At 57.3% G+C, this 27,592-nt stretch overlaps 1 protein-coding gene across 7 annotated transcripts in view; it reads right to left on the reverse strand.

Annotated features, from left to right (window-relative positions):
- Positions 1-3,566: 3,566 nt before the first annotated feature.
- PAX8 (paired box 8) overlaps positions 3,567-27,592 on the reverse strand; it is a 45,440-nt gene continuing 21,414 nt past the window's right edge. Inside the window, exons 3-12 of one of the 7 annotated variants that reach the window (XM_039851746.1) lie at positions 23,913-24,078; positions 22,087-22,284; positions 20,752-20,840; positions 20,349-20,471; positions 19,929-20,101; positions 16,108-16,228; positions 15,541-15,747; positions 9,685-9,786; positions 4,606-4,692; positions 3,567-3,785 (exon numbers count right to left, since the gene is read on the reverse strand). In XM_039851746.1, coding sequence (XP_039707680.1) covers positions 3,709-3,785; positions 4,606-4,692; positions 9,685-9,786; positions 15,541-15,747; positions 16,108-16,228; positions 19,929-20,101; positions 20,349-20,471; positions 20,752-20,840; positions 22,087-22,284; positions 23,913-24,078 — 1,343 coding nt within the window. In that variant the 3' untranslated portion in view covers positions 3,567-3,708. Of the gene's footprint in view, positions 3,786-4,605; positions 4,693-9,684; positions 9,787-15,540; positions 15,748-16,107; positions 16,229-19,928; positions 20,102-20,348; positions 20,472-20,751; positions 20,841-22,086; positions 22,414-23,912; positions 24,079-27,592 lie in introns of those variants that run through there. The other 6 variants (XM_039851745.1, XM_039851751.1, XM_039851747.1 and 3 more) reach the window with 6 other exon arrangements.

Below are 27,592 nucleotides of genomic sequence, written 5' to 3' on the forward strand. Positions count from 1 at the left end.
CCCAGGCGTCCCTGGCTTTCTGCGCATGCGTAGCCCTGAGCCGGGGGGCCTGAGCTGGGGGAGGCCTGGGGATCCGGCGCGCTGGAGGCTGGTTCGCTGGTGCTGGTTTGATTTATCCCTAATGAGTTCTCAGCACATGGCTGCTCCGTGCACTCCAGGGGCAGCGCCTCCCGCAGCCCGGCCCGACTCTCAGTAGCGCCGCTGGCTCAGAAAGAGCCAATTTCCACGCTGCACAGTCTGCTTCACTCGCAGGAAATGTCGTGTCCCACCTCCCTCCACCCCACCCCCCGCGGAAGGCGCGGCCAGGCGCCTTGGCTCCCCAGCCTGGCCTCCCTGCTGCTGCCAAACCCCAGATGGGAGCAGCTGCCCCATCCACCCAATGGCCACTTCCCGCCCCCAGAAGGGGCCCCCACCACACATCCTCCCTGCCCCCTGCAGCCTCTGTGCGACTGGGCTCTGGCCCTGGGTGCTGACCTACCGCACTGGCCTGGCCTGTGCTTCTAGCCTCCTCCAGGGAGTCCGTATGAGGGGAGGTGGAGAGGTGGGTTTCTGCCACCAGGAGATGACATCCCCAGTGCGGTGTCCCCAGTCTCCCAGGGACCCAGGGGAGGGAAGAAGGTAATAGGACTAGCAGCCAGAGAGAAGGGGATGGAGGGAGGGTGCACCCTGTAGGCACTAAGGCCTCTAGGAAGGTGGTCGAGGGCATGATTGCTTGGGACACAACAGAAGAGGGACTGGGATAAACCAACAGAGGTGAAATCAGGAAGGTGGGAGGTGGGCTGGTGGATACTCTGTGGGACAGGGACCATGCTTTCACCAGAATTAGCCACTATCAGCCTGGCTTGGTCAGTGCTGCAGAAGGCGACAGGCAACCTGGGCACAACATCAGATGGCAGTGCCTCTCGACTGTAAAGACAACTTGGGGGACTCAGAGGCAAGGATGGTGGGAAACAGGGTCACCCGGCACTCCTCCTGGACCTACGCTGACCTGTAGACCTCACCCAGGACAACTTGCTGCTGGGAGCTGGTGAAAGCACCCTAGGTGGCCAGTAACTCTGTCCCTCCCCACAAGGGCCTGAGGCCTCTGCAGAAGCATGGCCGCCTCCAGGTACTGGAGGCCTTAGATGACGGTACTCAGGCTGTGGTCCCAGATCCTCTGAATGACCTTGAAAGTTGCCTCTCACTGTCAGTTTCCCCGGGTGCAAAATGGGGCCAATGTCCAAAGAGGAAAATGGGTGTGGACAAGCTTTACCACGGAAAGACACTGAGGCTACCTGAAGGGCCGTCATGCTCCTGGGGATGAGGAAGGCTGGGAGGGAGCCATACCCCTCCTCCTACAGGACAGGGATGCCAGAGATGGCCTGCGTGTGTGTGCATGTATGCATGCATGTGTGTGCATATGTGTCTCTGTATATGCACGCACGCACACATATGTGTATGTGCACATGTGTGTGCATGCATGCCTGTGTGCTTGTACGTACACACATGTGTGCATATGTATGCATGTGGATGTGTGTATGTGTCTTTCTGTATTTACATATGTGCATGTGTTTGCATATATGTACGTGTGTGCGTGCGTGGAGGAAGAAGAGAGGGGAGCCCTCAGCAGGCCCATCTGTTGGCTGTGGCACTAACCCCCCTGCCTCAGTTGTCCCAGGGCTGAGTGTGTCCCTGGTACAGGATGGGCAGGAAGGGGAGTTCTGAACCATGTCACCCGCAGCACAGCCCAAGTCTCTTTGTCATTCGGGGGTTGGAGAGAGCTGGCCAGGGGCACCAGCATTCCGACGTTGCTCTGTGGGCTCCCTGGGTGCCCTGCATCTCCATAAAGGTGACTCTCAGGTGGGGTTCACTGTGGCCCAGAGCCAGATGGGCTGTCTTGGGGGCCTTAGGTACAATGGGGGCCAGTCTCCCTCCCGGTTTGTGGCAGAGGGCAGCCTGTTGTTGAAGGGCAAGCCTCATTTCAGGTTGCCCTGGAGACACAGGTACTGGCTCCCTTGTGGGAGGGAACCTCACCCTGTGGCTCTATGCCATCTGTGGTAAGTGCCCCTGGCCTCTCTTGCCTCCAGTGTTGGAGCCACTGGATGCTGGGTATGCTGGGGTGAGGACTCCTCTTCTGACTCTATCCAGCTATAGAGCCTGGCCCCTTGTTACTGGAGTCCCACATAGATTCCACACAGACATCACATAGCCCCTGGGAGCCAAACACCTCGGTACATGTCCCCTTGTTCTCTGAAATTTCTAAGGAAGAGGTTGTTCCTATGGGCTCCCTCTCCGATCTGGGCACTGCCACCTGGTGCCTCTCCACAGTTCCCCTCCAGCTGCCTGGCCAGGGCCCTGTGCTGTGGGGTTGAGGTGCTAGACTTATGGTAGCAGGATGTGACTGAGCCCAAGCTACCCCTTGGGCAAGCGACTTCATTGTTTCTGAGCCTCAGTCTTTCTACATGTAAAATGGGGACCAACCCCACCTAAACTGGTATGAGGCCTGCACACTGCACCTGGCACAATAGAGCCCAGTAAACATCTTCTCCCTCCCCCATCACACCGCAGGTCATGACTGTTTCTGTGCAACACCATCCCCGCCTTCACCAGCCTCCCTACAGCTCTCTTAATAGTGACCACTTGGGTGGCCATGATTGGCCCGGGGCTGCGCCCTGTGCTTATGTTATCCTTGCATCTACTAGGAGATGGAGGCGTCCAAGCGTGGAGTCGTTGGTGCGCTTGTGTTCAGTGTGTTGGGGCAGAGGGCTTCTGGGCATTAGATGGCCTGTCCACCCTGGCCCCAAAGTGAGAGCCCAGTGCCTCACCCCTTCCCAGACAAGCCCAAGGCCTGAGACAGAGTAATGGTTTATTGAATCGAGTGGCAATGGTGAGTGGTCCTTAATAAAGAAAGAAGGATTAAGGAGAGAAGCCCAACGCGGACAATTTGGTGAGATGCTCAAGTAGATGTGGACAGAGGGGAGCCGGGCCCAGCAGAGCTGCATCTGCAGTATTTATAGTCAGGCCTAGGGCAGGAGCTGTGGGCTGAGAGGGAGCTGGCATGGCTGGTGGGTGGCTGCAGGTATCCTTGGGTTTAGGGGTTGGGGTCTGGGACTGTGGCAAGGCTATTGGAGGGACACAGATCCCCAGCAACTCGGCCTGCTCTGTGCTGGGCCCTTTGAAGAGTCTGTCTGCAGCTGTGAGGGTCTGGTTTCTGAGACGAGCCGTGGGATGACAGGCAGGGCATGCTGGTGCATGGCAACAGCTGGAAGGCCCCTTGACGGAGACTGGAGCTTCAGATTGATGGGACCCAGAGCTCAGCCCATGGCCAAGACGGGGGTGCAGGAGGGGCTTCAGCCGAGGAAGGGACCCTCAGTGGCCGTGGCGCGTGGGTTGTACAGAGTGCTGACAGCCTGGGACCGCTATGGCGCATTGTTGGTGGAGCCAGGGAGGCACCCTGGGCCAGGTTGCCATCCCTCTCAAGCACTTGGTCTCCCCTTGTCTGCACGTCCCTTGTCTGCATCTCTCGGGTGAGACTCTTTCTCCCACAAAGGAATCTTGGAGGACGGGGCCTCTGCAGAGTTGTCCTGCGTTTCATGGGTCTTGAAGCCAACCACACAGGGAGTGACCGTGAGGCTGGACCTGCATGGTCTCTGTGTAATAAATAAAGATTCCTTTCTGCGACTCTCTGGGGCCCGTCCCCGGCCGGGTCCTCCAGCTGCCCCGTGGCCACTACAGGTGGTCAAAGGCTGTGGCGGTGGTGGGTGGTGCGCTTGGCCTTGGCGTGGGACTGTAATAGTAGGGGGAACCTGGACACACCAAAAAATAACAGCATTGCTGGTCAGAGGAGGGTTGCAGCACAGCCGCCTGGCTCCGCAGACCTTGGGACAGTGCAGGTTATTCATCCACCCGGCCCATCTGATCGGCTCCTGGCCCCGGTTCTTCTGCTGCCTCCCCTTTGAACTTCTGGCCTGAATGAGAAAGGGGCTCTTGCCCCTCCTCCACGATTGCTGTGACCCCCATAACCATGCACACTGGGGGACCGTTGGGGGTCTCCCAGCTTTCCCTGAATGGTGCAAGGTCACAGAATCTTCCTTCCCAGAGCCAAAGGATTTGGCATCTGATGGTCAAGGGGCCAGGGTTTGAGGGCCCCGTGGACGTAGGAGGACCCTGAAGCTTGTCTGCCTCCAAGCCAACCCTCAGGGTGGTGGTGGAACCGGGGTCTTCTGCTGCATCACGAGCACTTATCACTCCTTAGGTGGCCCATGTGTGCACATGGCACACTCCCAGGCAGGGGACAGAGGGCACCCGCAGATGTCTGCTGCTGCTGGACTGCCAGCCCCTGAAGGCAAGGCATCCACCCTGAGATTTCCTATCTACCTGGGCCTCCGGAGGCCTGAGCCCTGGTCCATCTCAGAACAAGATCTTGTAGACGTGGCAGCAGGAGGGAGAAGGTGCAGGGACGTCTCTCTCCCGCCCTCTTTCCCTGAACAGGACGACCTGATCTGGTGCACCACCTTCTGGCCAGGTGACCCCACTCGTGACCCTGTCTCCCAGACCCTCGCCTAACTGGCCGCCCAGCCTCATACCCCAGCGCCCTGCATAGCAGAGGGCCACCCCAGGACTTACTCAGCAGGCTGGAGTTGGGGAAGCGCCAGGCCTCCCCGTAGGTGGAGTAGGGGGTGTGGCCGTAGGCGTTGCCAGAATAGTCGCTTCCTGTTGGGGACACAAGGGCGAGAGGTGAGGTGGGCGTCGAAATGGTGCCTGGGTAGAGGACAGGGCTGTGCGGGGCTGACGAGTCAAGCAAATAACACCCGAGGAGCCAAGGCAGCCTGATGGGAGCTCAGAAGGCCCCCGCAGCCCTCAGGCCCTTCATCAGCACACCTTGGGCAGTGCCCTTCCTGCCAGGTACTGCAAGCCCTGTCCTCAGGAACCCAGAGGAACCCAGAGGTGGATGTCACTGTATTCCCCAGGTAAAGGATAGGCTGGGGACCTGTGGATTCTGTGACCCCAGGGCCCATGCCTTAAGCACTGCTACTGTGGCCTGGGCCTTCTGCAGAGGGGCCAGGGCCAGGGGACTCTGTGGAAGGAACCACTCAGTGTGCAGTCTCTTCACCCACCCTGCCCCCACCCCCATGTCTGTTAGGGAGGAGTGGGGAGGTGCTGGGGGTGGGGGCTGCCGGGAACCTGTCCTGGGACTTGGCTGAGGGCTTTGTTGTCCCGTCCCAACTCTGCCACTTCAAGCAAACTCAGTGTGTGAATTTACACAAAACAAGTCAGATCGCTTCTTTCCGTGACTGGATTCTGGCATCACCGAAGAATTATTTTCCAAAGAAATGACTTAAGAATGCCCTTAAATAGCCACGGGGTCAGGTAGGCATGACCACTGTGCCCCTGCTGTCGCAGCCCTCCCGTGAAGCGTACAGAGAGGGGCGGGCAGAGCACGTCCAGGTGGACCAGGTCACACCGTAGGCAGCAGAGCAGAGCCACCTTAAGCCTCTTGGCTCTGAGTTCCAGGTTCCTGCTGACCCTGGTTCCACCAGTGTCCATGCTGCCTTTCAGAAACTCATGCTCTTGGGAGCTGAGTGCCCCTGTGGCACTGTGGCCTGAAACTGCCTGGCCACTTCCTGGCTGTGTCACATTGGGCAAGTCACTTCACTCCTCTGAGCCTTGGTTTCCTCATCTGTAGGAAGGGACAAATGGTTCGTGAGGGCTGAGTTAGATGATGCACATTAAATATTTGGCACCATGCTTGCTGTGCAAGAAACAGTCAAGGAGTGCTGGCCTTTCTTCTTTTCCCATTAAGCAGGTGCCAGAATACAATGTTAAAGCCTGGGTTGGGGTTGGAGGGGCTGCTTCCTGACCTGGGAAGGAGGCATTTGTGCAGGAGTGGGTGGGAGTGAGGAGGGGGAGGGGGAGGGGAGGACGTCAGGGCAGGAACAGAGCAGGTCCCTGAACTCAACTTGGGCTCACAAAACAAATGTGCAAAAGAGAGGAGGGAGGGAGGAAAAAGCAAAGAAAGAAAGAAATGATCTGACCCAACCACTGGTTTCCCAAATGAAGAGCCTGCTAAGCACAGAGGGAATGACAGCCCAAGGCCACGTCTGCACTGAGAGCCAGCCAAAACACCCCAGCTCCTACTCCAGCTCTTTCCCCACAATGCGAACTGCCCCATGTAGCCCAGACCTCCCTGGTTTACTACATCCATGGAGGAAACCAGTCTGCCCTGTGCCGCATGCCTACGCCCCACCCAGAGCCAATGCCACTTGCTCTAAGGGACAAGGAAGAGAGGCAGAAATGGAGTGTGCGTGCCCTCTGGTTTTGCCACTTATTCACTCACTCTCGAACACATGAACACACGTCTGCTTCAGTCACAGAGAAGCTGGGGTAGGGGCGGGCGGGACTTGATAGGCAGTATAGCACCTTCCCACACCTGTCCTGTGGGTGTCCCCATACACAGGAAAGGCATGCCCTTGCTGCTCCGTTCCAAGAACTTGGCTCTGAGCCTGGATCCCTGCTCCTCTCCGTTAACTCTGTCTCTCCCTTTCTAGCCCATCACTCCCTTCAGCCAGCAAACGCCTCCTGTTATCCCCACATTAAAAAACCCTCTCCCTAAGCCCCCACCCCTCTCAGCTGCCAGCATCTATCTCTGCTGCATGGTTGCTGCCTTCACCTCCTCATGCCCCTGTGTCAGGCTGATGGCCCAAATCCCCATAGCCTCTACCCGGTCATTCCAGTGGCCACTTCTGTGTCCACCACCCTGAATCTCTTAGTGACTTTGACTTGCCCACCATGCCCTCTCCAGGACCGCATCCCGACCCGCTGGCCTCTCCTCCTCACTCTCCTTCTGGCTGCTTCCCTGCGAGAATTCCAAGTGCTAAAGAGCCTGGCTGTGGTGTGTGAGCTTTCTGTGATTCTCACCCACATTCTTTTTGCCGATCTTGTCTAACTCTTCACATTCAATAACAGCTCTGAACAGGCTGAAATGTGTGCCCTCACCAGGATGGTCTCCTGACTTGGGACACATGCCATGCCTGCTGACTTACTAAACTGGGTACAGAGGAGGTGTCTCAAGCCTAACCTGGCCCAAAACGACTCTTGATTTCTACCTTCCACACACTCTACCTCTCTCTCTCCTAGTCTCCCCCACTTGCACTTGCCACCACCACCCATGCATTTTCCCAAGCCCCAAACCCAGGTGTCATCCTCGTTCCTCTTTTTTTGAATGCCTATAGCCAATTCACCAGCAAGTGTTGTTGGCAATGGATAGAAGGATGAATGGATTGGTGGATGATAGGTGGATGGATAAATGGATGGATGGAAGGATGGATGATATGTATGGATGTATGAAAATGTGTGTAAAGATAGATGAATGGATGGATGAGTGGATGGGTGGGTCGGTGGGTGGATGGATGGATAGATGGGTGGGTGGTGGGTGGATGGATGGGTGGGTGGATGGATCAAGCTATCTGGAGCTGTTGGTTCAGCTCCAGAACAGGTGTGAGAGTGTTAGCGGGGCAGGAACAACAACAACAATAATTAGAAGGCAAAGCAGAAGTCTGTGTCCTGTCCTGTTCCGGGCTGCTCTCCTAGAGCTGGCGTCTTTGTGTCCGGTGTGGTGGGTGGCAGAAAGAGCCCTAGGTGTGAAATCAATATACTAACTCAGCCAGGTAGTGCGGCTATGGCCCTGAGCACACAACTCTGCTTTCCTAAGCTTGTTTCCTTATCTTTATAAAACTAGGATAATACTAGCTCCCCAAGCACATGGGAATGGTAAATAAGAAATAAAGTTACATCTGTGGATAGCCAGGAACACAAAAGGTCTTAATAAATGATCTCTTCCTTCCTTCCGTGACTGACTAAAGACTGTCATTGGCATACGTTGCTTGGAGCATTTATTATGTACGTAGCACATAATAGGTGCTCAATGAAGGTTTATTGATCTAGTGGAAAGAATCCCCATTCAGTCAACCGGAAGATTGTGCCACTGGCAAGAGATGGACAAATAATTTTTCTATGAAAAAAACTCCTTAAGAATTCTTCTGCACCATGGAGTTCCTAGGAACTGGGTGAAACACTTCAGTAGTACTACATTTTCTGAAGACAAATTTGTATGTAACTTATCGAGAGCCAACCCGCCACACAAAGCAGGGCCCCTTCCTTTTGCAACCCACTTGCAGTGGATGGTGTGGCTGTGCCATTTTTCTTGACACCCACTCAGGGTGAAGTCATTCTGGAAACAACCTGGGGGCCTTTGATGAAAGGCCCACGTCTCCCAGCTACCCCATGTTTCGACTTTGACCCCCCGGAACCCCTTGCCCTGGGCCTGCTCCCGGGATGATACATAATTAAGAGAGGAGCTGGGCTTTATGTTTCTTCCTCCCCTCTAAGCAGGCGGCAAGGAAAGGTGGAGAGGTTGGAAGGGGGGTGGGGGAGCTGACTGGAGCCTGGGATTTTGATTGAGAGGCCCCATTATCCACACTCTTAAAAAAATAACCGAATCTTTTCCTTTTTTATCTTGACCAATCTCATTTCACGCTCCAGGAGAGGAAGGGAGGGAGGCAGGGAGTGGGGCCAGGAGGGAGAGAGAGGAGTCAGTATTCTGTATTTTCAACGCTGCATTAAGCACATTGCCACGGTAACCAGGCAGCAACAAGTGCCAGCTCAGCAGGTTCCCAGGGAGCGCAGAGCCCTCCAAGCCCTCCCTTCCCTTTGCCCAGGAGCCCCGCCCCCCTCGCACAGGGCACCAGCGTGGGTGGCTGGCAGAGACAGTCCAGGGTGGGGAGTGGGACAGGGAGCAGGCCTGGGTGATGGCACTGTCTCTGGGATCAGGCCTGGGAGGCTGGCCCAGGGCTGGTATGGGAGTCACCGATGCCCGGATCCAGAGCCCCTTCTAGAAGCTCCAGGTCCTCGGGCCTTCTGGGCGGTGGAAATGGCTTGATTCTACCCTGTCCACCCTTCTTGTGTGGTTCCTAAGAGAGACACTCGCCCCAAGAAAACTTCCTTGTCCTCCTTGCTTGTCCAGACCTTGACACCATGGGTCACCGTTGGGTGATGACCATGCTGGTGGACAAAGAAACCGAATGACTGACAGGCAAGACTGCAGGATAGCCTGGATGAGTATGAAGCAATGCTCCCAGTTCATGTCACACTCTGCAGTACCTCTGGAGTAGCTGCAATGGACTCTGCCCACACAGGGTCCATGAGTGTGGGATGTGAAGGGGGCTGTATTTCAGCCATCATCATTATCACCATCTCCAACACCATCCATATTCAAAGATTACAGAAAGGTGAACCAAGAGTCACCAGCATTAAGTAACTGGGTGACCACAGGTTGCTTACAGGCTGGGCTATGTTTGGCCCCTAGAGTTTTGCAGCCCCAAGCACACTCCACTGGGGCTCCTGGAATGGGTGGAAGGGGTAGAGCTTGGATTTGACCAGCTGTCTGCCTCAGCCGCCCCTTTGTCGCCATGGCAGGTGATATGGGAGCATCTGAGAAGAAGGAGGCCAAGTTAGGGACAGTTAAGTGGCTGGGACTGCGCTAGAATCTCTTTTCCAGGTGATTACAAAGGTGGACCTTCCCGTCTACCCTCCAGTGTCCTTCCAGAAGTCTGTGCATGGGACACCCCTCCTTCTTGTTCCCTCTCGCTCCACCTTTAGCTGACACTTCCTCTTACAATAGTCCCCTCCAGCCAGCCTCTCCCTTACCTGCCACCATGCCTGCAATGGCAGAAGAGGCATAGCTGCCCTGTCCGCTGGTGGGGATGTGGGGTGGGTATCCAGGCAGCGTGGGTCCCACCATCTCTCGCCCTGAAAAAGCACAGGAAGAAGTCATCAGCTGGGCCACAGGAGCCCACGTACTTTCTGTCTTGCTTCCCACCCACCATGCCCACTCTGTCCCAAGCCACTTCCTCTGTCCTTGGCAGAGGACAGGCTCCACCATGCAGAGAGCACTGACTGTTGTAGGCTGCATTGCTCCCTGTTCTTGATGACTCACATACGTGAATCCTACTCACCCACAAACACGTCACTGTCCTGGGGAGATGCTTGGGCTATCTTCCTAACCATAACCCTGACCCCCAGCCTCAGTACAGCAGTGGCCTAAATAAAAACATTAGAGGCCTGAGACCTCATGCCTTCTCAACCCCAACTCTGAGCAGAACCAAGAGCAAGGCCCCTCGAAGGGTGGCACAGGTATGGCCTGCAGGCCCATTGCTACCCTTTTTGGCTCCACAAAAGACTTCGTATTAGTCACTGTGCTCTTTTCCACTGAGCCACAGTGGGGTCTCCTCCTCTTGGTCTGACAGGGGAACCGCCCATCAGAGTTACAAAGGACATGAAACCCACTGGCCATCCCCGACCTGAAAAGGAGACATAGCTGAGAAATATTCAGCATTTACATGTGACTGTAAACCACACACTGTCCATTCTACTCTTGAAAAGAACTACTCTCAGCCAAACAGAGCCCGGTCCTGTTTATTTGTATCTGTGGGTGACCCGCCTGGTGTCCCATGAGGCCCTGCTTTCCTTGGCTATGCTTGTCTCCAACTTCAGGCAGCCCAGCCTCCCCATTCTGGAGGCCTTCTGACCTGGTGGGCTTCTCGCCTCAGCACCCTGTGCCAATGGCCACAGGCCCCTCCGCCCGGGCCTCTCCTCACGTCGTGCAGGCCCAGGTCAGGCCCCCTGTCCGAGGACTCTCACTCTGCCCTGGTCAGGGCCTCTGTCCCACCACATTTGTTAACAATGCCCATTCCACTGACAAGTGCCAGTTTGAAGGGTGACTTATTGGGTCATCCAAGCTCTTGGTGACCTCTCAGGGTTTCTCGAGCTCAGTGCTGTGACGTTCGGGCGTCCCTGCACAGCAAGGTGTTCAGGCCCATTCCTGGCCTCTACCCACTGGTGGGTAGCAGTGGGTGCCGGTAGCAGTTCCCACACAGTGCGACACCGAAATTCTCTCCAGATGGTGCCATATGTTCCCTGGTTGGGAACCACTGCATAGATTGTGACCATTACCCAGTGCCCTTTGCTCTTCTGCCCCAGTCTGTAAGTCCCCTGAGGACTCAAGTGGCCCCGTGAGTCCCTGCCAGCCAAATTCTCAAGTGTATTCCCTTGTTGGACCCCATTGGGATACAACTTTCCTCCCACCAGCCCTGGTGTGGACCTTCCTCCCTTGGCCCCTTTGGGGGGTGCCTGGCCGTGATGAAGGGGAAGGCACGTCCCATGGAACCCTGTAAGCCATCAATACCAGTGGCTAAGTTCTCCTTGCCTCTCTTTCTGGGGAGTCCCCTAACATAGCTGCTCTTCCACAAACGCTGTGAGCACATGCTAGCATGTTTCAGAGCACTCGTGTTACAGCAGGAACAAGGGTGCTGGACTAGCCAGGCCAGGCAGCAAGTAAAGACAGGACGCAGATTGGGATGGGCACTGGGGGCCAAGCACAAGGGGTCAGCAGGCGGGGAGGCTTGCTGGACTTCTGCCCCTGGGATCCTGGGGCTCTCATCCTGCTTCTAGGATCATTTCCAAGCGGCCATAGGCCAGCCACCCACGTGCCCCCAGCCTTGGCCTCTGAACACACAGAACGTGAAGAGAAGTAGCCTCGTGTACTTTATCACTGTTACTATCTCATCCCTAGCGCTGCGGTGTCACCAGTGTGGTCCTGAGCCAGGGCTGCCTACTATAGGTGGACACCGCCTAGTGCTGTGGACACATCCTATAAATTATTACATGTTGTGGGAGTCCTTACAGAATAAATCCTGTTTAAAATGAGTCATCAGGGTTCATTATTTGAAACAGGGTGACTTTGTTGATCAACATGAACATTTTGTGTGAATGTCAGGATAATGTCCAGCTGTGACTGGTGCTGGACCAAACAGAGAAGACCCTGCTGGAAAATCTACAGATGTATCCAGGTACCTAGACACAGGGTTCAAGCAAGTGAGGGGATGGCAACGCAGGCGAGGAAAGGGAACTGCAGAGCGCTCAGAAGCAGAAGGAGGATCCAGGGCCAAGCTGGTCTTCCTTCAGAGAAGATCGCAGGCGGTCAGCTCTCAGACTTGGCCCTTGGCTCTCAGGCCAACAGCCTGGCCAAGAGCCTGCACGAGGGAGCGATGTGACGTCTGTGAGGGCAGGCGGCCTAGTGGGAAGGCTATGGCAGAGGGGGCGTTGAGCTGGCTTGGGCTCGATGCACTGCCCCCCTCCTCCCCAGAGAGAGGGGCCAGGCCCAGGCCAGGCTGTGGCTGAGGAGCAAAGGACCGAGGCTCCCCTCCTGCCTGCATGTCTTATGAGGAGCCAGTGGATGAGAGACGGTGAGATGGGCTCACCTGACCCTTGACCAGTGGCCAGGGACTGCCTGGGGCGCTGCGTGGGGCAGATTCTGAGGTCACATCTGTGTCCACCGTGATGGGGCAGGAGTTGGGAGGCAAGTTTCAGCTCTCGGGCCACCGATTTGTGGGGCAGGCCTAGGTGCACCCCAGGCTGCTGTTTCCTCCTGCCCTCGTCCTGTCCCTTCCACCTCCTGACTGTACTGCTTCTTGAGCAGCTCAGTGGGCTGAGCGCCAGGGCACAGTAGCCCCGGGTCCCCTCCTGTGAGAACCAGTCCCCAAACTGCTCCTGGAAGTTGAACTCGCCAGCCTCACTCCTCTGTATTCTGAGATTTTAACCTTCGTCCCCCTCAGCTGTCCAATTTCCTCCCACAGGGCAGAGATTTCTGAGCGGTGCTGGAGCAGACCCCGAAGTCCTCCTCCCATGACCTTAGCCTCTGGGACAGGCTGCTAGACCCTCTTCAGGGCGCCCTCTCTCAGACTGTGGCCATAAACTTTCCTACCAGTCCCACAGCACTCTTTGCTTCAATTCCTTACATACATGGTCTCTTCCCCCAAAGCCAAGAGCCTTGCCACCTTCTCAGAAGTGAAACTACAGAAGCCGCGAGGCAGATCCCCTCCACGGCGGCCCGGCCGCGGCCTTCGTCCACTCGTTTTCAAGGCTCTTCACCAGACATTTCTCTTTGGTCTGTAACTCCATCTCCTCTGCAAATATGCTTCCGCTACGGTCCTATTTTTAAGACACTGGCATAGGCACAGGCCCATGTCGACTGGCTGTGAAGTGGGGTTTCACAAGGGGACGTGAGCACCCCAGAAATCTTGGTAGCTGTCATGATTATTGTACAGAGTGGGCTTAGGACTCCATGACGCAGAGGGATCCCGAGGTGGGCGGACATGGTTTCAGATCCTTTTACTTGCCCGCTTTGATGTCTGCCCTCTACATGACCTTTTCAATCCCTTATCTTGTTCCGATAGCAAGGAGAATTTATGGCAACCCAGCAATCTCCCTGGCAAGACTAAATATAATTTTGCACAAAAGGATGGAGGCAGGCAGTGGACTCTTTGATGATAAAACCAAACTCACGGCCTCTGACCAGTGGAGCGGGAGTCAGTCCAGACCAGCCTCCTCCAGATTGCTCCTGGCAAGTGTGTTGGGACCTTGGATGGGTGTCTGGAGGGAATGGGGAGGAATAGGGAGCAATCTGACACCCTCCAAACCCTGATGCGGTCTGGTCCCTAGTGGGATGGGGAGAAGCTGCGAGCCAGCAGGACAGTCAGAGCCCTGGGCTGGGTGGGCAGTGACCTGGAGACTCTGCCAAGCAGCAAAGGTGGCAGGAGGTAGCAGAAGGGTCCACAGGAACCTCGGAGGAGGATGGGGCGCATAGGTAGGCCGAGATGGCCATGGAAAGGACACTCACTGCCTCGCTGCTCTCCCCTTGTCCCCACTTCCTTTCCTCTCTTAAATTCACCTCCTCCTCTCTGAACAGGTGTAACAGCCCCCCACGCCCCTGCCTTTTCTCTGTGGCCTCCTATCTGCTTGCCCTGGCTCGGCCACATGGAGGGTACCCAGGTCCAGTCTCAACCAGGGGCTGCAGGTGGACAGTCTTTAAGGAGCCCAGGCCAACACTCTGATCTTGGCATGGACACCAATTGTCATGGCCTCGTGCCTGAGGAACACCCCAAAGCTGTGATTTTGCTGCCTGCCTGACCCCAGGTGCCTGCCACCAGCTGCTCTGTCCCACATTGCATGCCCTGCAGCTGATCTGGAGAGCCGGCATGTCACTCAGTCAGGAGCAGATAGAAGTTGGAAGTGTCCCCTAACCTGACTGCATGTTGACAAGGGTGCTTGGAGCCCTGACAGGAAGATGGGGAGGTGAGAAAGCATGGGGACCTTATGGCGGGGAGTTTGTCCTGGGCTGCTTCAGCTAAACTCCATGCCACCACCAGGCTATTGTCCAGCCCTCTGTTGTTCCCCGTGCTTGGCTGGTCCTGCCGCCCATCCACACCCTCACACCCTCCATTCTTGCCTACACCCTCACCCCGAGCCTGCCTTACCCGGCCCTCCTGGCCCTGGCCTGCCTTTCATACAAGGCGGCCTCTCCTATGCCCGACCCCCATTTTCTCTGCTGACGTCAGCCCACGCAGCTCACAGACCTTCTCCTTTCATCGCTTTGGTCAAAACAAGTGACCCGTCCCCACTGACTTCACTTCTTTTGAAATCCCGACTCTGAGTCAACATTTTCTTCATTGCTTCCCACACACCAGGCTTGCCATGTTAACCCTTTATCTCTGTGCCCCCTCTTCCCAGAGGGCCTCCCACAGCAGACATGGGGCGCACAGAGGAATCTCCGTGTCCAGCGGACTGTGGTACAGTCAGTTATGAGATGAGGATGAACTAACTCAGGTGTGTAGCTGTGGTCTCTGGGCGGAGGGGCAGTGATTTTCAAGCAAAAGCTTTCATTTCGAGAGGGTGGCCAGGACCAGTGAAAACCATTGGTCCAAGGGCTGTCCCCTCCTGCTACCCCAGGGGGGGTCCTGTTTCTATGCCTGCTCTGCCCAAGTAAATGCCCTGCCTAGTCAGCTGCTGCCCAGGCCCCGCCAGCGTCACGGGGTGCACTGGGCCAGGCCCTCACCAGCCATGTGCCCATTCAGGGCCCAGCCAGGCCCTCTCCCTGCCTGCCTCTCCTTGGGTGCCGAGATTTGCTCTCGACGTACCTAAGGTGCTTCCAGCTTGGAAGGCCTCGAGGACGCGGCCCTCCTGTCTCTCGTGGGTGGATCACCGCTGAGTGTCCTCTAAGGGGAACACTGTGGAGCCTGCTCAAAGGGAGTCACACAGTGGGAACTCAACTGTGACTGGCTTTCTGTCTTCTTTAGAAATCTGATCCAGAAATTGGCTCTAAAAGCCAGTGACTTTTTCCCTCCAAAGTGTTGTCCTTTTCTCCTTCTTTTAAAATGTTTTTACCCAAGACCAAGTGTTCACTGCCTCTCAGTGCCTGGTTCCTGGCCCTGGAGCCAGGTGCTGGAAACCCGCAGGGCACCCCACTCCCAGGTACCTCCAGAGTGCCTGCCCCACAAGGCCCGTTTTGCTCCATGGAGACCCACATCCTGGCACCTCCGGCAGTTACTGGGGATTTGAGAGAAGGCTGATGGGGGCAGAGCAGGGGCCGGACCCCTTGGACCAGGGGCTTGGCTCTGAGGACCCTCCCGCCCCCTTAGGCTGCTGGCCCGGACCTCCCTGTCGTACCTGAGAGGAGGGCCTGGCCCGCGAGCTGCCCGTACATGGAGGCAGCGTGGGGAAAGGCATTGAAGGGCGGGACCGAGGTGCCGGCTGCGACCCCAGAGCCGGCTTGCTGCAGGTCCAAAAAGGCGGAGCTAGATAAAGAGGAAGGGGTGGAGCTAGAACTGGACACCTCGGGGCTTTCCTGCTTTATGGCGAAGGGTGAGTGAGGATCTGCCGGGGAGGGAGACAAGGAGAGAGGGTGAGATGGCATGGGGGGCATGCACGACCGGCTATGAGATGGGGCGGGCGGCAGGCGGGAGGGGTGCTCGTCAGGCTGGGCGAAGCAGGGAGCCTCTACCTCCCTGCGGTGCCCCTGCCAGTGTGGCCGAGGGCTGTGTGCCTGCTTCTCCCGCAGCGGGGGCTGAGCAGAGAGGGTCGGACCCTCATGACCTACCAGGAGGCCCTGCTAGCACAGCCCCTGTCCTCTCCAGGCCCCGGGCCCTAATGCCTCCTCCTCAGGCCAGCCACACCCTGCCCTCCAGCCCAGCCTCCAGCCAGTTCCTCGGGGCCCAGGAGATCCCAGCGTCCTACCTGCCACCACAGGGTAAGTCTGGTGAGTTGAGAGGTTGCGCCCCAAGGGTGTATTGGATGGGGTCAGGGTGGCCTTCCCGTCGTCCAGGGTGCTGTTGAGCAGGGGCAGTGGGTAGAGGCCCTGGGGAGAAAGAGAAGTCAGCACAGAGACCCCGGGGCAGCACAGAGACACCTGGGTCCCAGGAAACACCCTTCGCTGTCCCCTCTTCCACTCACTCTTAAGTCTGCTTCGCAGGCTCAGTTGGTTTTATTCTCTGACTCACATCCTCGTTCTCCTCAACCCCAAGATCACGGCTGCCCCCTCTGCCACAGCTGGTGGCCTGCGAGCAGGCACGGGAGAGGGCAGCTCCTTCTGTGGGCGTCACCTGGCCTGACACAGTCTGGTTCCTCATCTGCTCGCAGGGTCTGAACCCGGCGAGGACAGGGTGCAGGGTAGAGCACTCAGCTCATAGAGCTGTGCCGAGCGCTTCACTCAGCTCAATAGTTCACCCCCATCCAGAGAGGAAACACAGGTGCAGAGAGGTCAAGAAACTTGTCACTGTCCCACAGGGCATTGGTCCCCAGTCTTTCTGGCACCAGGGACCGGTGCTCCTATGAGAATCTAATGCCTGATGATCTGAGGTGGAGCTGAGGTGGTGATGCTAGTGCTGGGGAGCGGCTGCAAATCTAGATGAAGCTTTGTTTGCTTGCCCGCCGCTCACCTCCTGCTGTGCGGCGCAGTTCCTAACAGGCCACGGACTGATACCAGTCTGTGGCCCAAGGGTTGGGGACCCCTGCCGTAGGAGACGGCCAGGGTTAAACCCAAGGGGTCTGGCTCCAGTGCTGATGCCCAAGCTGGTTGACATCATCACACTTCTTACATTTGCAGAGCTCTGCTTCTGCTGGCTGATCTATCCCTGTCAGCCCTGTGACATGGGCGAGTGACGTCACGTCTGCTTTCTCTGTGGGGAGCCTGCAGCCAGGATCCTGGGCAGCTGCACTGAGGATACCGCCCTGACCCTTAACCCCGGGGCTTTCTCCCTCCATGTTCAAGCAAATGCTGGTGTTCAGCTCTGGCTTGGAGATGACGCTCAGCTGATGGTGTTGGAGAAGCTCTTTGTCCAATACGTGGGTTCTTTTCATTCGAACCCCATCTTCAACCACTCCCAGCCTCTGCAATGAGCAGGGCCAGCTCCTTGGTGCCCCTTCCAGAAAGAAGTTGCTCCATCGAAGGCAGGAATGCACCACGCCCACTGTGACCCAGCATGTGGAGTTGCAAGTGTTACAGATGAGCTATGTGAAATTGTCAGAACTAGAGAAGGGGTGCTCCACTGAAGGCGACGCTTCCAGTGACTTCCAATCCACCCGCTCTCCAAGGACATAGTGCTTTCGCTGCATGCGGGCAGTTCCGGAGGCCACCAGGGCACCAATATCGCAGCAATTGATGACTCACTGGGCTCTAGTCCCATGCCTCCCAAGGGGCCAGCTTCACGGTGGGTGGAGGTGCTGCAGCCCAGCGTAATGTGACTGAACAAGTACCTAATTTCTAGAGAGTGTAGGGAAGGTTTAAAGTATCTTACGGATGTCTTGGTTCTATACCAAAACACCTACTGAAATCCTGTGGCTGTTCCAAAATCCAGAAAATTCAGTGGACAAAAAACCCAAATCCATGCGGTCAGCATTTTGATGACACTGCGCAGAGTGGCTTCCACACCCTGGGGATGGCTGGATTGCTTGTGGGACTGCACTTGAGCTGGGTGAGGCGGGGCTGCATCACCCCTAGCAGCTTTAGTGTCCTTGCCTCTCTGAGCCGCGATTTTGTTACCTGTATTACAGGGGCAACAGGACCTGCTTCATGAGGCTGATGCAAGGACAGAGGTGTGTCCACATGTATGTGTGCAGGCGCGAGGCACGGGGACAACACGTGCTCAGTCATCCGTCATCACAGACGCATGAGGAGTCAGGAGCCGCCGGGCTCTTGACCTCTGTCATGTCAATGTGCTTCTAGTGTGAGTGGGCAGTAGAGGGACAAGAGCTACACACCTTGGGTACGCCTGGGAGTGACACCCAGTGCTTCTGCCGAACACTCTCCCCATGTTGGGTTCATGAGGAGGTGGCCTGTCCCTATCCCACCTCCAGCCCCCAGGGCCCGGCTGTTGCAGGTGAAGGGACACAGCGCTCCTTGGGCAGCACCGTCGGCCACCGAGGGCTGAAAAGACCTTTCGCCAGAAGCTAAAGGAGTGAATGACAACGAACGCGTGACAGGGATAAGGTGGGGGGTCACTGAGGAACGTGCTGGGCTTCCGTCCCCCTGTCTGCAGCAGGTCCCTGGCTTTCACTATCCCTTTTCCAGTCTTCAAACAAGAACTGACCTAGAGGTACGGCCTCGAACACAGGTGACCATGGGACTGTCTGAGCGACACCAGTCGTTTGCACTCTCCTTGGCCCTGGCTCATCTCCACACACGGAGACAGTTGTCCTGAGGTCCCTGCCACTCTCACTGCATGACTCCTGTGCACGTGCTAGGGTCTCCTTGTGACCCAGCAGGTCCCATGTGGAATGGGGCAGGTGCTCAGGACCCTGTGGCAGGGTTCCTACCCTCTGCTAGGACACAGTGCTTGTACTCGGGTCATGCTGGTCCCTTTGGGGAGTGGCCCCACTGCTGCCCCCCTGCCCCGGAGCCCTGTGCCGACTCTCAGCAAGCCAGCCTGTCCTCAGCTGCTGATGGCAGCTTCCTCTCTGGCCCTCGTGGCTGCTGTAGCCAGGCTGACAAAGTCATCTACATGGACCCGGCTGCCCAGACGGTCACCAGCAAAGGTTCAGCAGATTGTCAGCCTCATTGTCATTGTCCTGCTCAGATCTTACTGCGTAGAGCTGTCTCACTGCTGGACAGTGACAGCGTGAGCAAAGAGGGGCAGATACCTAAAGCTCTCCTGCTGATGACCGGCAGGGCGGGGGTCACAATGACTTCTGGCAGCAAGTACGGCCAGAGGCAGCTCCTGGGGGTTCTGTCAGTGGAGCAACTTCACTGGGCCATCTCTGCCACCTCACAGAAGCCATCCCACCACAAACAGTCACCTGTCCTGAGCTGGAAATGAGAATGGCTTTGGGGCTGTCAATCAACTGTCTGGATCTCGGTGTGTTCACTGACCCTGCCTTTCCTGAGCACCTACTTCAACAGGGCACAGAGCTTGGGGCTGGAGAGTAAAACATGCTCCAAGATGCTGCCCTGTGTCCTCACACCTCTGTCCACTGCGATCCAGTGTGAGAGGTGACCAGGAGCAGCAGGTCGCCATGTAAAAGCACAGGAGGGAGAGGTCAAATGCCTGGGGAGCAGAATTTGCAGGCAAGGTGGTGCGTGAGCTGAGTCATACTGGCCGGGCGGTACTTTTCCGGGCAGAGCGCTGGGAGGGCACACGGCGTGCCAGGGCAGGGAGGCATGGACGGAGTGCGTACTCTGGAACGTGAGTCACCAGGGTCATGTGTGTGTGGGTGTGAGTGGCCGGAGGGGGCAGGGGTGCTGGTTGAAGTCATGGCATGGAGACTTTGGGCTACAGCTTTGGGGGCGGATCTGGGCCTGTGTCTCTGACCAGGTGGTAGTGGCTGTGTGGCTCCTCTCAAAGGGCCGGCTCAGAGGTTGGTGAGAGGAGGCGAGAGGGCTGGGGGACAAGGAGGAAGTGCCAGTTCCTGGAAGAACAGCATGCCGGCTTGGAACCACGTGAAGCTCGAGCCCGAGCTATCAAGACAATTTCTGGCTGCTCTGGTGGCAGGACCATGGGCAGATCGGGATCGTCGGAGACCGTGCATCGCCAGCCTGCACGCCCACCCCAGGCGCTTCTCACCTGTTCGCCTTTGGAGTGGCTGGGAGATGCGTAGGCCTCGGGGTAGTGCTGTCGCTCGAAGGGGCACTCGAGTGGCTCGAGGTGGTGCTGGCCAAAGGCCTCTGTGCGCAGATGCTTGCGGGCCCCACCGCTGCTCTGTGAATCGATGCTCAGGCGGCAGCTGTCCTGGTCACCTGGTGTCCCGGGCAGGGAGAAAGCTCTCAGGGGACCCATCTCCACCCAGCCTGGAGTGGAGGAGCAGACTCAGCTGCAGACAGAGGGTCAGGCCAGGCTCGGAGGCTCTGGCCATGGCTGCTCAGAGATAGGCCACATGCTGCAGGTGGGGAGCTGCCAGGCTGCAAAGCCCTAGGTTGAAGAGGTTTCTGTCCCCATCAGAGCAAACCACCCCAGCATCCCCCTACCCCTGTGCCCCACACTCACTGTCATCAGTCTTCCTCTTGCTGTCCCCTGGCTGTGCAATCCCCAGCAGCCCATTGATGGAGTAGGTAGAGCCCAGAGAGTCAGACTGTGGTGACTCTGGGGGCGTCACGGCCGAGCTGGGGACTGCAGGGCATGAGAAGGACAGGGTCAGGATATGGCAGGGGGGGGGAGGGGGAAGCACCCCTGAGAGCCCCTGCTGCCACCATGGAGGAGTTGGGGCCGCTGGTGGGAGGGATTCTGGAGTTGAGGTTGCCTGAGGTTTTGCCACCCTAAACACCTCAGTGACTGGACCCTGGAGCCCAGCAAGGCTTTGTTCCCATGGAAGGGCTCATTTGCACAGTGGGCATGTGTACAACCCCCTGCGTGTCCCCGTGTGTGCTCCTGCAGCCCCTCGACCACTCACTCAGCGTATGTCCTGGGCTCAGGGACTTGGTGGCCACGCAGCTGTCCATGGGGAGGTTGAAGGGCTGCTGCACTTTGGTCCGGATGATTCTGCAGGGCAGATGGGGAGGCTAGGCGAGGGGGCCTCTCAGACCCAAGTGCCCTTTAGAAATTCCGCTTGGGGGTCATAGAGGCGCCTGGCACTCAGCCCATGCCCATCAAACCCACGACCTTCCTGCTCACACCTGGTCCTCCCCAGTACTCCCATCTCACGGTGACATCCCAGTCACTTGAGGCAGAGATGCGGGGTCCGACACTGCCTACCCCTCCTTCTGCTATCACATTGCCCTCTGGTGCTGCAGTTTGACCTTGGACCCCTCCAGCCCTGGTCCCTCTCTGCACATGGCTGCAGGCACTGCAATGTGCCCCACTGCCCACTGCCTCCTTCCAGGTTGCTCACCGCCCACCCCATCCATCTTGCCCTTTCTGGTTTCTTCTTTCTATTGTAGCCAGACTGGACTTTCTGAAATGCAAGTCAGTCTCCTGCTTAAAAACTGCCACGAGCTTCTCGTTGCTCAAAAGTCAGAGACAAGACCATGTTACTGGGCCCCCCGCTGTTTCCCTACAGACACCACCCTGTGGCCTTTGCTGACAGTTGCTCCTCAGCCTGCCCCCTGCCTGTCTCTCTGTATGCTGGCTTTCTCCCAGCCTCTTGTTTCAGGACCCCCGAGCCACAGGACCTTTGCATGTGCTGTCTCGGTGCTCAGTCACCCTCTTTCAGCTAGTTGACATTATTCACTGTGTCTTGCTCAGGGGCATCTCTTTACTGCTCCTTTAAACTGAGTTGCCCCATGCTGGCTCACATGCCCTCATGGCTCTCTCCTTGGCAGCACTCGATCTGTGTTTTTACAGCTGTTTGTGTGGGCACTTGATGAGCCTCTGTCTTCCCACCAGACTGGAAGCTCTGCCAGGCCAAGGGTTGTGCTCCCAGCACCTAGCACGTGGCAGTGAATTATGTAGGTGTGAAGAAATTAGTGGGCAAGTGATTGGTTAAGGTCCTGAGTGAATCACCAGATGGTTAAACAAATGAGTGACTGAATGAGTGCCAGGTTTGGGGTCATGCGACCTAAGAATCGATTCAAACAGAAGGATCTGATGGAACGAAAGAGCATGTGTTGCAGGGAAGGAGACTGCAGGAAGGACGGCTAGGCGGGGAGTGGGTGTGCCTGCAGCCTCAGGGGGCAGGGAGAGGTGACACCTGCTTCCTCTTCTGCAGAGGGCCCCCCAAGCTTGCTCCACAAGCCAGGCCCTTCTCTCTCACATACCCCGAGGGCCCTGCCCTCTGCCCATCTCTCACCTGTTGATGGAGCTGACACTAGGCACAGTGTCATTGTCACAGACGCCCTCGGCCAGCAGCCGGTCCCGGATCTCCCAGGCAAACATGGTGGGGTTCTGGCGCTTGTAGTCCCCGATCTTCTCCACCACCTTGGGGGTGGCCACCTTGGGCTTAGAGCCACCTATCACCCCAGGCCGGATGCTGCCAGTCTCGTAGTACCTGCTCCAGTAGGCACCCAGAGACCGCCTAGTAGGCAGGAGGCCCTCGTCCCTGCAGAGGCTTCTGGGGAGGGGCTGGGGTCTGTGCCCCGAGGCTGGCCTCAAACACTTGGTGGTCCAGTGCTGTTTCCTGCATGGGCAGGTCTATGCTGCTGCCCGGCCAGATTGCGCTGCTGCAGACCTCAACCCGGATGCCTGGTTTCCCCCCTTCCCTTCCCTTCTTTCCTGCCAGCCTCCTGCTGTGAGTGCCTGCAGTGGGGGTGCTACTCTATGGGGCCTACGAGACTCCCTCTGAGAAAGGGAGTGCTTACGTCAGTGCTTTGTGAATCATGGGATCATTGTGGCGGTTTCCTCCATCCAGCTTCTCTTGGTCACAGTGTGGCTCGCAATCTCTTTGGCTGTCCTGGTTTTGCCCCTCCCCAGGAGGCCAGCCGGGGTGGCTGGGCCTCTGCCCGTCTGCTGGTTCATCTCTGCTCCCCCTCACTCCACCCCTGCTGGACACGGGGTTTTCTCTAGGTTCTGGGGTTCAGGCTGAAGCCGCCCCTCCCAGCCTTTGGGATCCCAGCCCCGCTTGATATCCAGCTGCATCCTCAAGCTGAGCCTCTGCTTCGTCCACCCAGCCAGCTGCTTTGGCAGATCACCAACCAGTGTCAGAATGCCCACCCCACCTTGTTTTGGAAACTCTGGTCTCCTCTGCCATGAACTAACTTCTCCTCTTCAAATGTTCTCCTGTCGCCACCCTCCAGGCCTTACCTCCTTTCTAGGACAGGCTCACCCCAGGGTGCCCTTTCCTGATCCCACTCTCCCCTAACACCTTCCATCAGGAGGCCAGAGCTTCCCAGGGCTCAGTGACATCCCAGGCTGAAGCCTCCCACCCCTCCTCGCTTGTGGGTGGGGCAGGGAGACAGGTTTCCTGAGGGGACTTGGATGGACGCCCCAACTCTTTGCGGTCCTGGCTGCTTCTGGTCTCACTCAAATCTTTGGTCAGAGATTCTCAATTTGCCCAGAAGACTCAGCAGAATGGGGGCGGGGGACAGCACGCCTCCCTGCAGCCCTCCCAGCTCTGCTCTCATGGGTGTGGGCTGGTGCCTAGACCTTGAATTCATTTTTTAAACTAAGGTTCTTTAGGTGACTGTAACGTGCAGAGAGGGCCATGAGCCACTTCGCTGGGTTAGTGTTCATGAGTGTTATCTGGCCATCTCATAAGGTTCCCAGCACCAGGCCTGGCTGTAGGAGATGCAGTGCAGTGGGTCTGGGGGCCCAGGGGTCTGTGTTTTACCAAGCAGCCTGGTGCTCTGGGAGCTACAGTTTGAAAAGCACAAACTCGGACATCTCGCGTGCAGGGGTTTGAACTTGGGGCCACCTTTGAGCACATGTCCTCTGCCTAGTGGCTCCATGTCCCTGGGTTTTAGCAAGAGAACAGCCTCTAGGGAAGACTCTCCTGCTATAGGAGCAGAGAAACCTCTGAAAAATGAGATGAGCGGGGAAGGAGAGGTAGGCAGGGAAGGAAGAGCCACAAGCTGATGGCCAGAGGTGCTAGACTACCCTGTCCGTCCCAGGACTGGGCCCTGCTGGTGAGGGTGGCCGTGAGGCCAGACTGCAGGAGAAGTGGGTGAAGTTCATGCTTACCTGCCGAGGATCTTGCTGACGCAGCCATGGCTGACACGGAGCTGGCGTGAGATGTCACAGGGCCTGACACCCTGGTGCGCCAGGTCCACGATGCGCTGGCGAACCACCTCTGGCAGTGGCCTGCCATTCACGAAGGCGCCTCCCAGCTGGTTCAGCCCTCCATGGCCTGAGAGGACAGAGACCGGCTCAGGGGTTGGGCCAGGTGGGCAGCCTGGGTCGCTGTGCCCACCTGGGTCGCTGTTGTCCTACACCCAGGTACTGTGGGCCTACTATGTGCCAGGCTCTGTCGAGGGGAATAAGGCAGATGTTACCCTGCTCTCACCTCATGGGGTTTATTAAAGTAGGGTCCAGACTACCAGCAGCCCAGGAACACAACAGGTGGCCATTGTGGGGCAGGGACCTACAAGGGGTATGGAACCACAGAGGAGACCAAGCCCAGGCTCAGGGGACAGCAGAAGGGCTCCTGGAGAAGCCCAAGCAGGGACTGAGGAGAAGAGGTGCTGGCTGAGCGAAGGGGGAAGGGCAGGGGAGCGAGGGGCTGGTCTGTCAAGTCGAGCAACTGCCTGGATCCAGTCGGGAAGATTTCAAGGGAGACCTCTGTTAGCCTGATAGGACACCGGGCTCGGAGCGTGTTAGTGGCTTGATCATAGCACTTATGTGCCTCTGCGTGTACATGGAAGAGCAAGGACCCAACTGAGGCTGAGGGCCCCACCGTGCTGCCGGCTGCGTGGGCCCTGCCCTCGGCCCAAGCTGACCCTGGGAGCGTGCAGTGGCTCTGTACTCAGGAGGCCATGGTTCAGACATGAGGACGTCTTTTCTCACAAGAGCAGGATGTGGCGAGCAGTCGTGATGGTGGAGCCTCGGGGGTGGCATTCGGGGAATAGGCAGGCGAGGGGAGCCAGGCCTTCTGTGTGGGCCTGGTAAAGACCCCTTGTGGCCGAGGCTGGGCAGCCCCCCGCTGAGCGCCCCGTGCTCATTACCGCCCACTGACTTAGCACAGTCGGAACTGCGTGCAGTGCCTCCTCCGGCCCAGGCTGTCTTCAGCACAGGGGTCAATTTCCCTTAAAAAAAAAAATTAAAGAGGCCCAAAGCCTCCGGCCTGGGCACTAAGTCAGGAGGAAAAGCCCGCTGGCCAAACACTCAGCAGGAGGGACACGATGATCCAGCTTCCTGGTGAGCTTGGGCACACCCTCCTCCTCCCTGTCCTGGGCAGCTTGTCCCCAGGAGTACTTCCCTCCAGGGCTGGGGGTACCTGGAGGGGTATCAGCGCTGCCCAGATGGCCAAGGAGTGGCTCACTGGCCCCTCCCTGGCAGTAGCCTGTCTTGGAGAATGGCTGCATCCCTTTGACCTCTCCCTCCTGGTGGCCTGTCAACCCTTTGGGGTCCAGACACTGAACACCAGGTGGCGCCAGACAGCCACTGAAACCCAGTCAGCCCTTGAGACTCCAGCTTTGTCCCCATTGCCCAGAACAGAGGCCCCAGGCCACCCACCCAGGCCCAGGACCTCCGTGTCTAGAAGCCAGGCTCCCACAGCTGGGGATCTTCCTTGTCAGACAGGCAGCAGGGCTAAAGATCTAAATGCCACTTTGGGTGGTGTGAACTAGGTGTTTTGCCTTTAACACAATTGGCTGCTTCTCGCTTCTCCGAAAGGCTAGCTGGCTGATTCGTAGAACCCGGGGAACTAGGACCTCCCAGGAGCTCATTGACTAGCTCAGCATGTGGGGACTTTTGAATTTTGAATTTTCTGGGTCTTTATTTTATGTTAATGGCATTTGAGTGACTCGTGTGACTGTGTGGAGAGGTAAGCTCCTGCATTGACTCGATCTGTCTCAATTTTATCATTTGAGAAAGTTGGATTTTTTCAGCCTTAGTGTTTTCATCCACTGAATGGAGCTAAACAGAGCCTCTTGTTTTGTCTGCCGCTGACCAATGACATCTGCTACGGAGGCGTATGTGTGTGTGGGGGCGGGTGGTGAGGATGGGGAGTGCTTGGTTAGCTGAGAATCCTGCTAGAAGTGTAAAGGTTTTCCAATTTTCTATATTCACGTGGTCACATGTAATGGCCTAAGCTTGGCCCTAAGCTGGGCAGCGGTGCTCAGACTAGAGCGAACATCCAATCACTTGGGGGCTTCTTAAAACACAGGCTGCTGAGCCCAGTGAGCTTCTGAGTCGGCAGGCCTGGGATGGAACCAAGAACCTGTGTCTCTAAGACGTCCCACGGTGGGGCTATGCTGCTGGCCCTGGCCCATGGGCTGAGAGCCACTGCTTCAGGGTGGGCGGTAGCTGGTGGAGTAAATTGAAGAGAATAGCTGACTACCTGTGCACCCCTATCTCTGGCCCCATCTTCTTCTGGAATCATAATTCTTACAGTTCTCTTCTCAACATGTATGTACCAAGTGCCCACAGCGAACCAGGCAAAAAGCCCCAAGGGCTCCAACTTGAACAGGACAGAAGCCAGGCCCTGGAGGAATTTAAATCTCTAGAGGGATGTGATCAGACCATCGGGAATTGCCATGTTAAGGGGACACTCTCTACAGAGGTGAGTCCGGAGGCTGGGGCCCATTGGGGTCAGAGGAGCTGTAGAGTGGTATGACCGGGGGATGGCCAGGTGGAGCCGTCCACACATGAGGCCTTGGTGCCGTCCACACCGGAGGCCTTACTGCTGCCGGAGAGTGGCAGGAGGGAGCTTTCACACAGGGCCTGCTGGCTGCAAATGGAGACAGTCCCTCTGGTTGAGGCTTGGAGCTGTATTCCTGACATGGAAGGACTAGTGTCCCTCCTGTGTCTGGCGTGGGTGGGTGGACTCCTTTGGGTCAGTCTCAGTGAATGCCTGGAGGTGGGTGCAGCCTTCCTTCCTGCATGGTGGAGAGCTGGGCCGCCCACGGTGCTGACCACCTTTCCTGCAGCAGCAGATAGGTGGGGTTGGAGGCCGGAAACCAGGCATGAGTGGGAGCCCCTGGTGGGGCCGGGGGCAGGTGTGGACCAGGAAGGGGTTTGCAGACCCTGTGGCAAAAGCCCTTGGCATGGTCCAGAGGCTTGTAGGTGTGGAGGAGGAAGACGAAGCCTGGCTGGACACAGTGGGTTCTGCGTGAAGGTCCTCGGATGAGGGAGTGCCAGGTGCCCAGGCAGAGAGGATGCTGCACAGTGAGGGCGTCTGCATCCGGCAATGCTGCCGGGAGGCCTGCCGTCCTCAGCAGAGGGGGAGGCCTGAGGACCTTCTTGGTGTTTTCTTCTCCCCTTCTGGGCTCCAAGGAGTGAGGAAAAGAGAGGCCCATGCCCAGATTTGTGTTAGTCACCGACACCTGAGCCCTGGAGGTGCGAGGATGGCTTTCCGTGCCCCACAGTCCTTTGCACACATCTCTGTCACAGTGCGGCAACACTGAACCGTGACCTTATCTGTTTGCTTTCCTGTATGTGTCGTCTGTCACAAAAGTCCAACCAATGCTTCAGTAAATAGACACACATGACTGACAGATGCTTCACAAACATGAGGGGTGCCATAATGGTTGTCGAGTGGGCTCCCCACCCTGGAACCCCAGGTCCAGACTCAGTTGCTTTCCTCCCGTACCTCTGCCTGGCCCTAAAGTGCCAATGGTCCAAGGTGCTATTCTGGGGTTCTTTGCTTCAGCCCAGAGTACGGTGGTAAGTGTAGGTGTTGACAGGACTCTGGTGGGAGGTGG

The sequence above is a fragment of the Pteropus medius genome, unplaced genomic scaffold (assembly GCF_902729225.1).
Source record: "Pteropus medius unplaced genomic scaffold, Ma_sr-lr_union100, whole genome shotgun sequence".
Lineage (NCBI taxonomy): Eukaryota > Metazoa > Chordata > Mammalia > Chiroptera > Pteropodidae > Pteropus > Pteropus medius.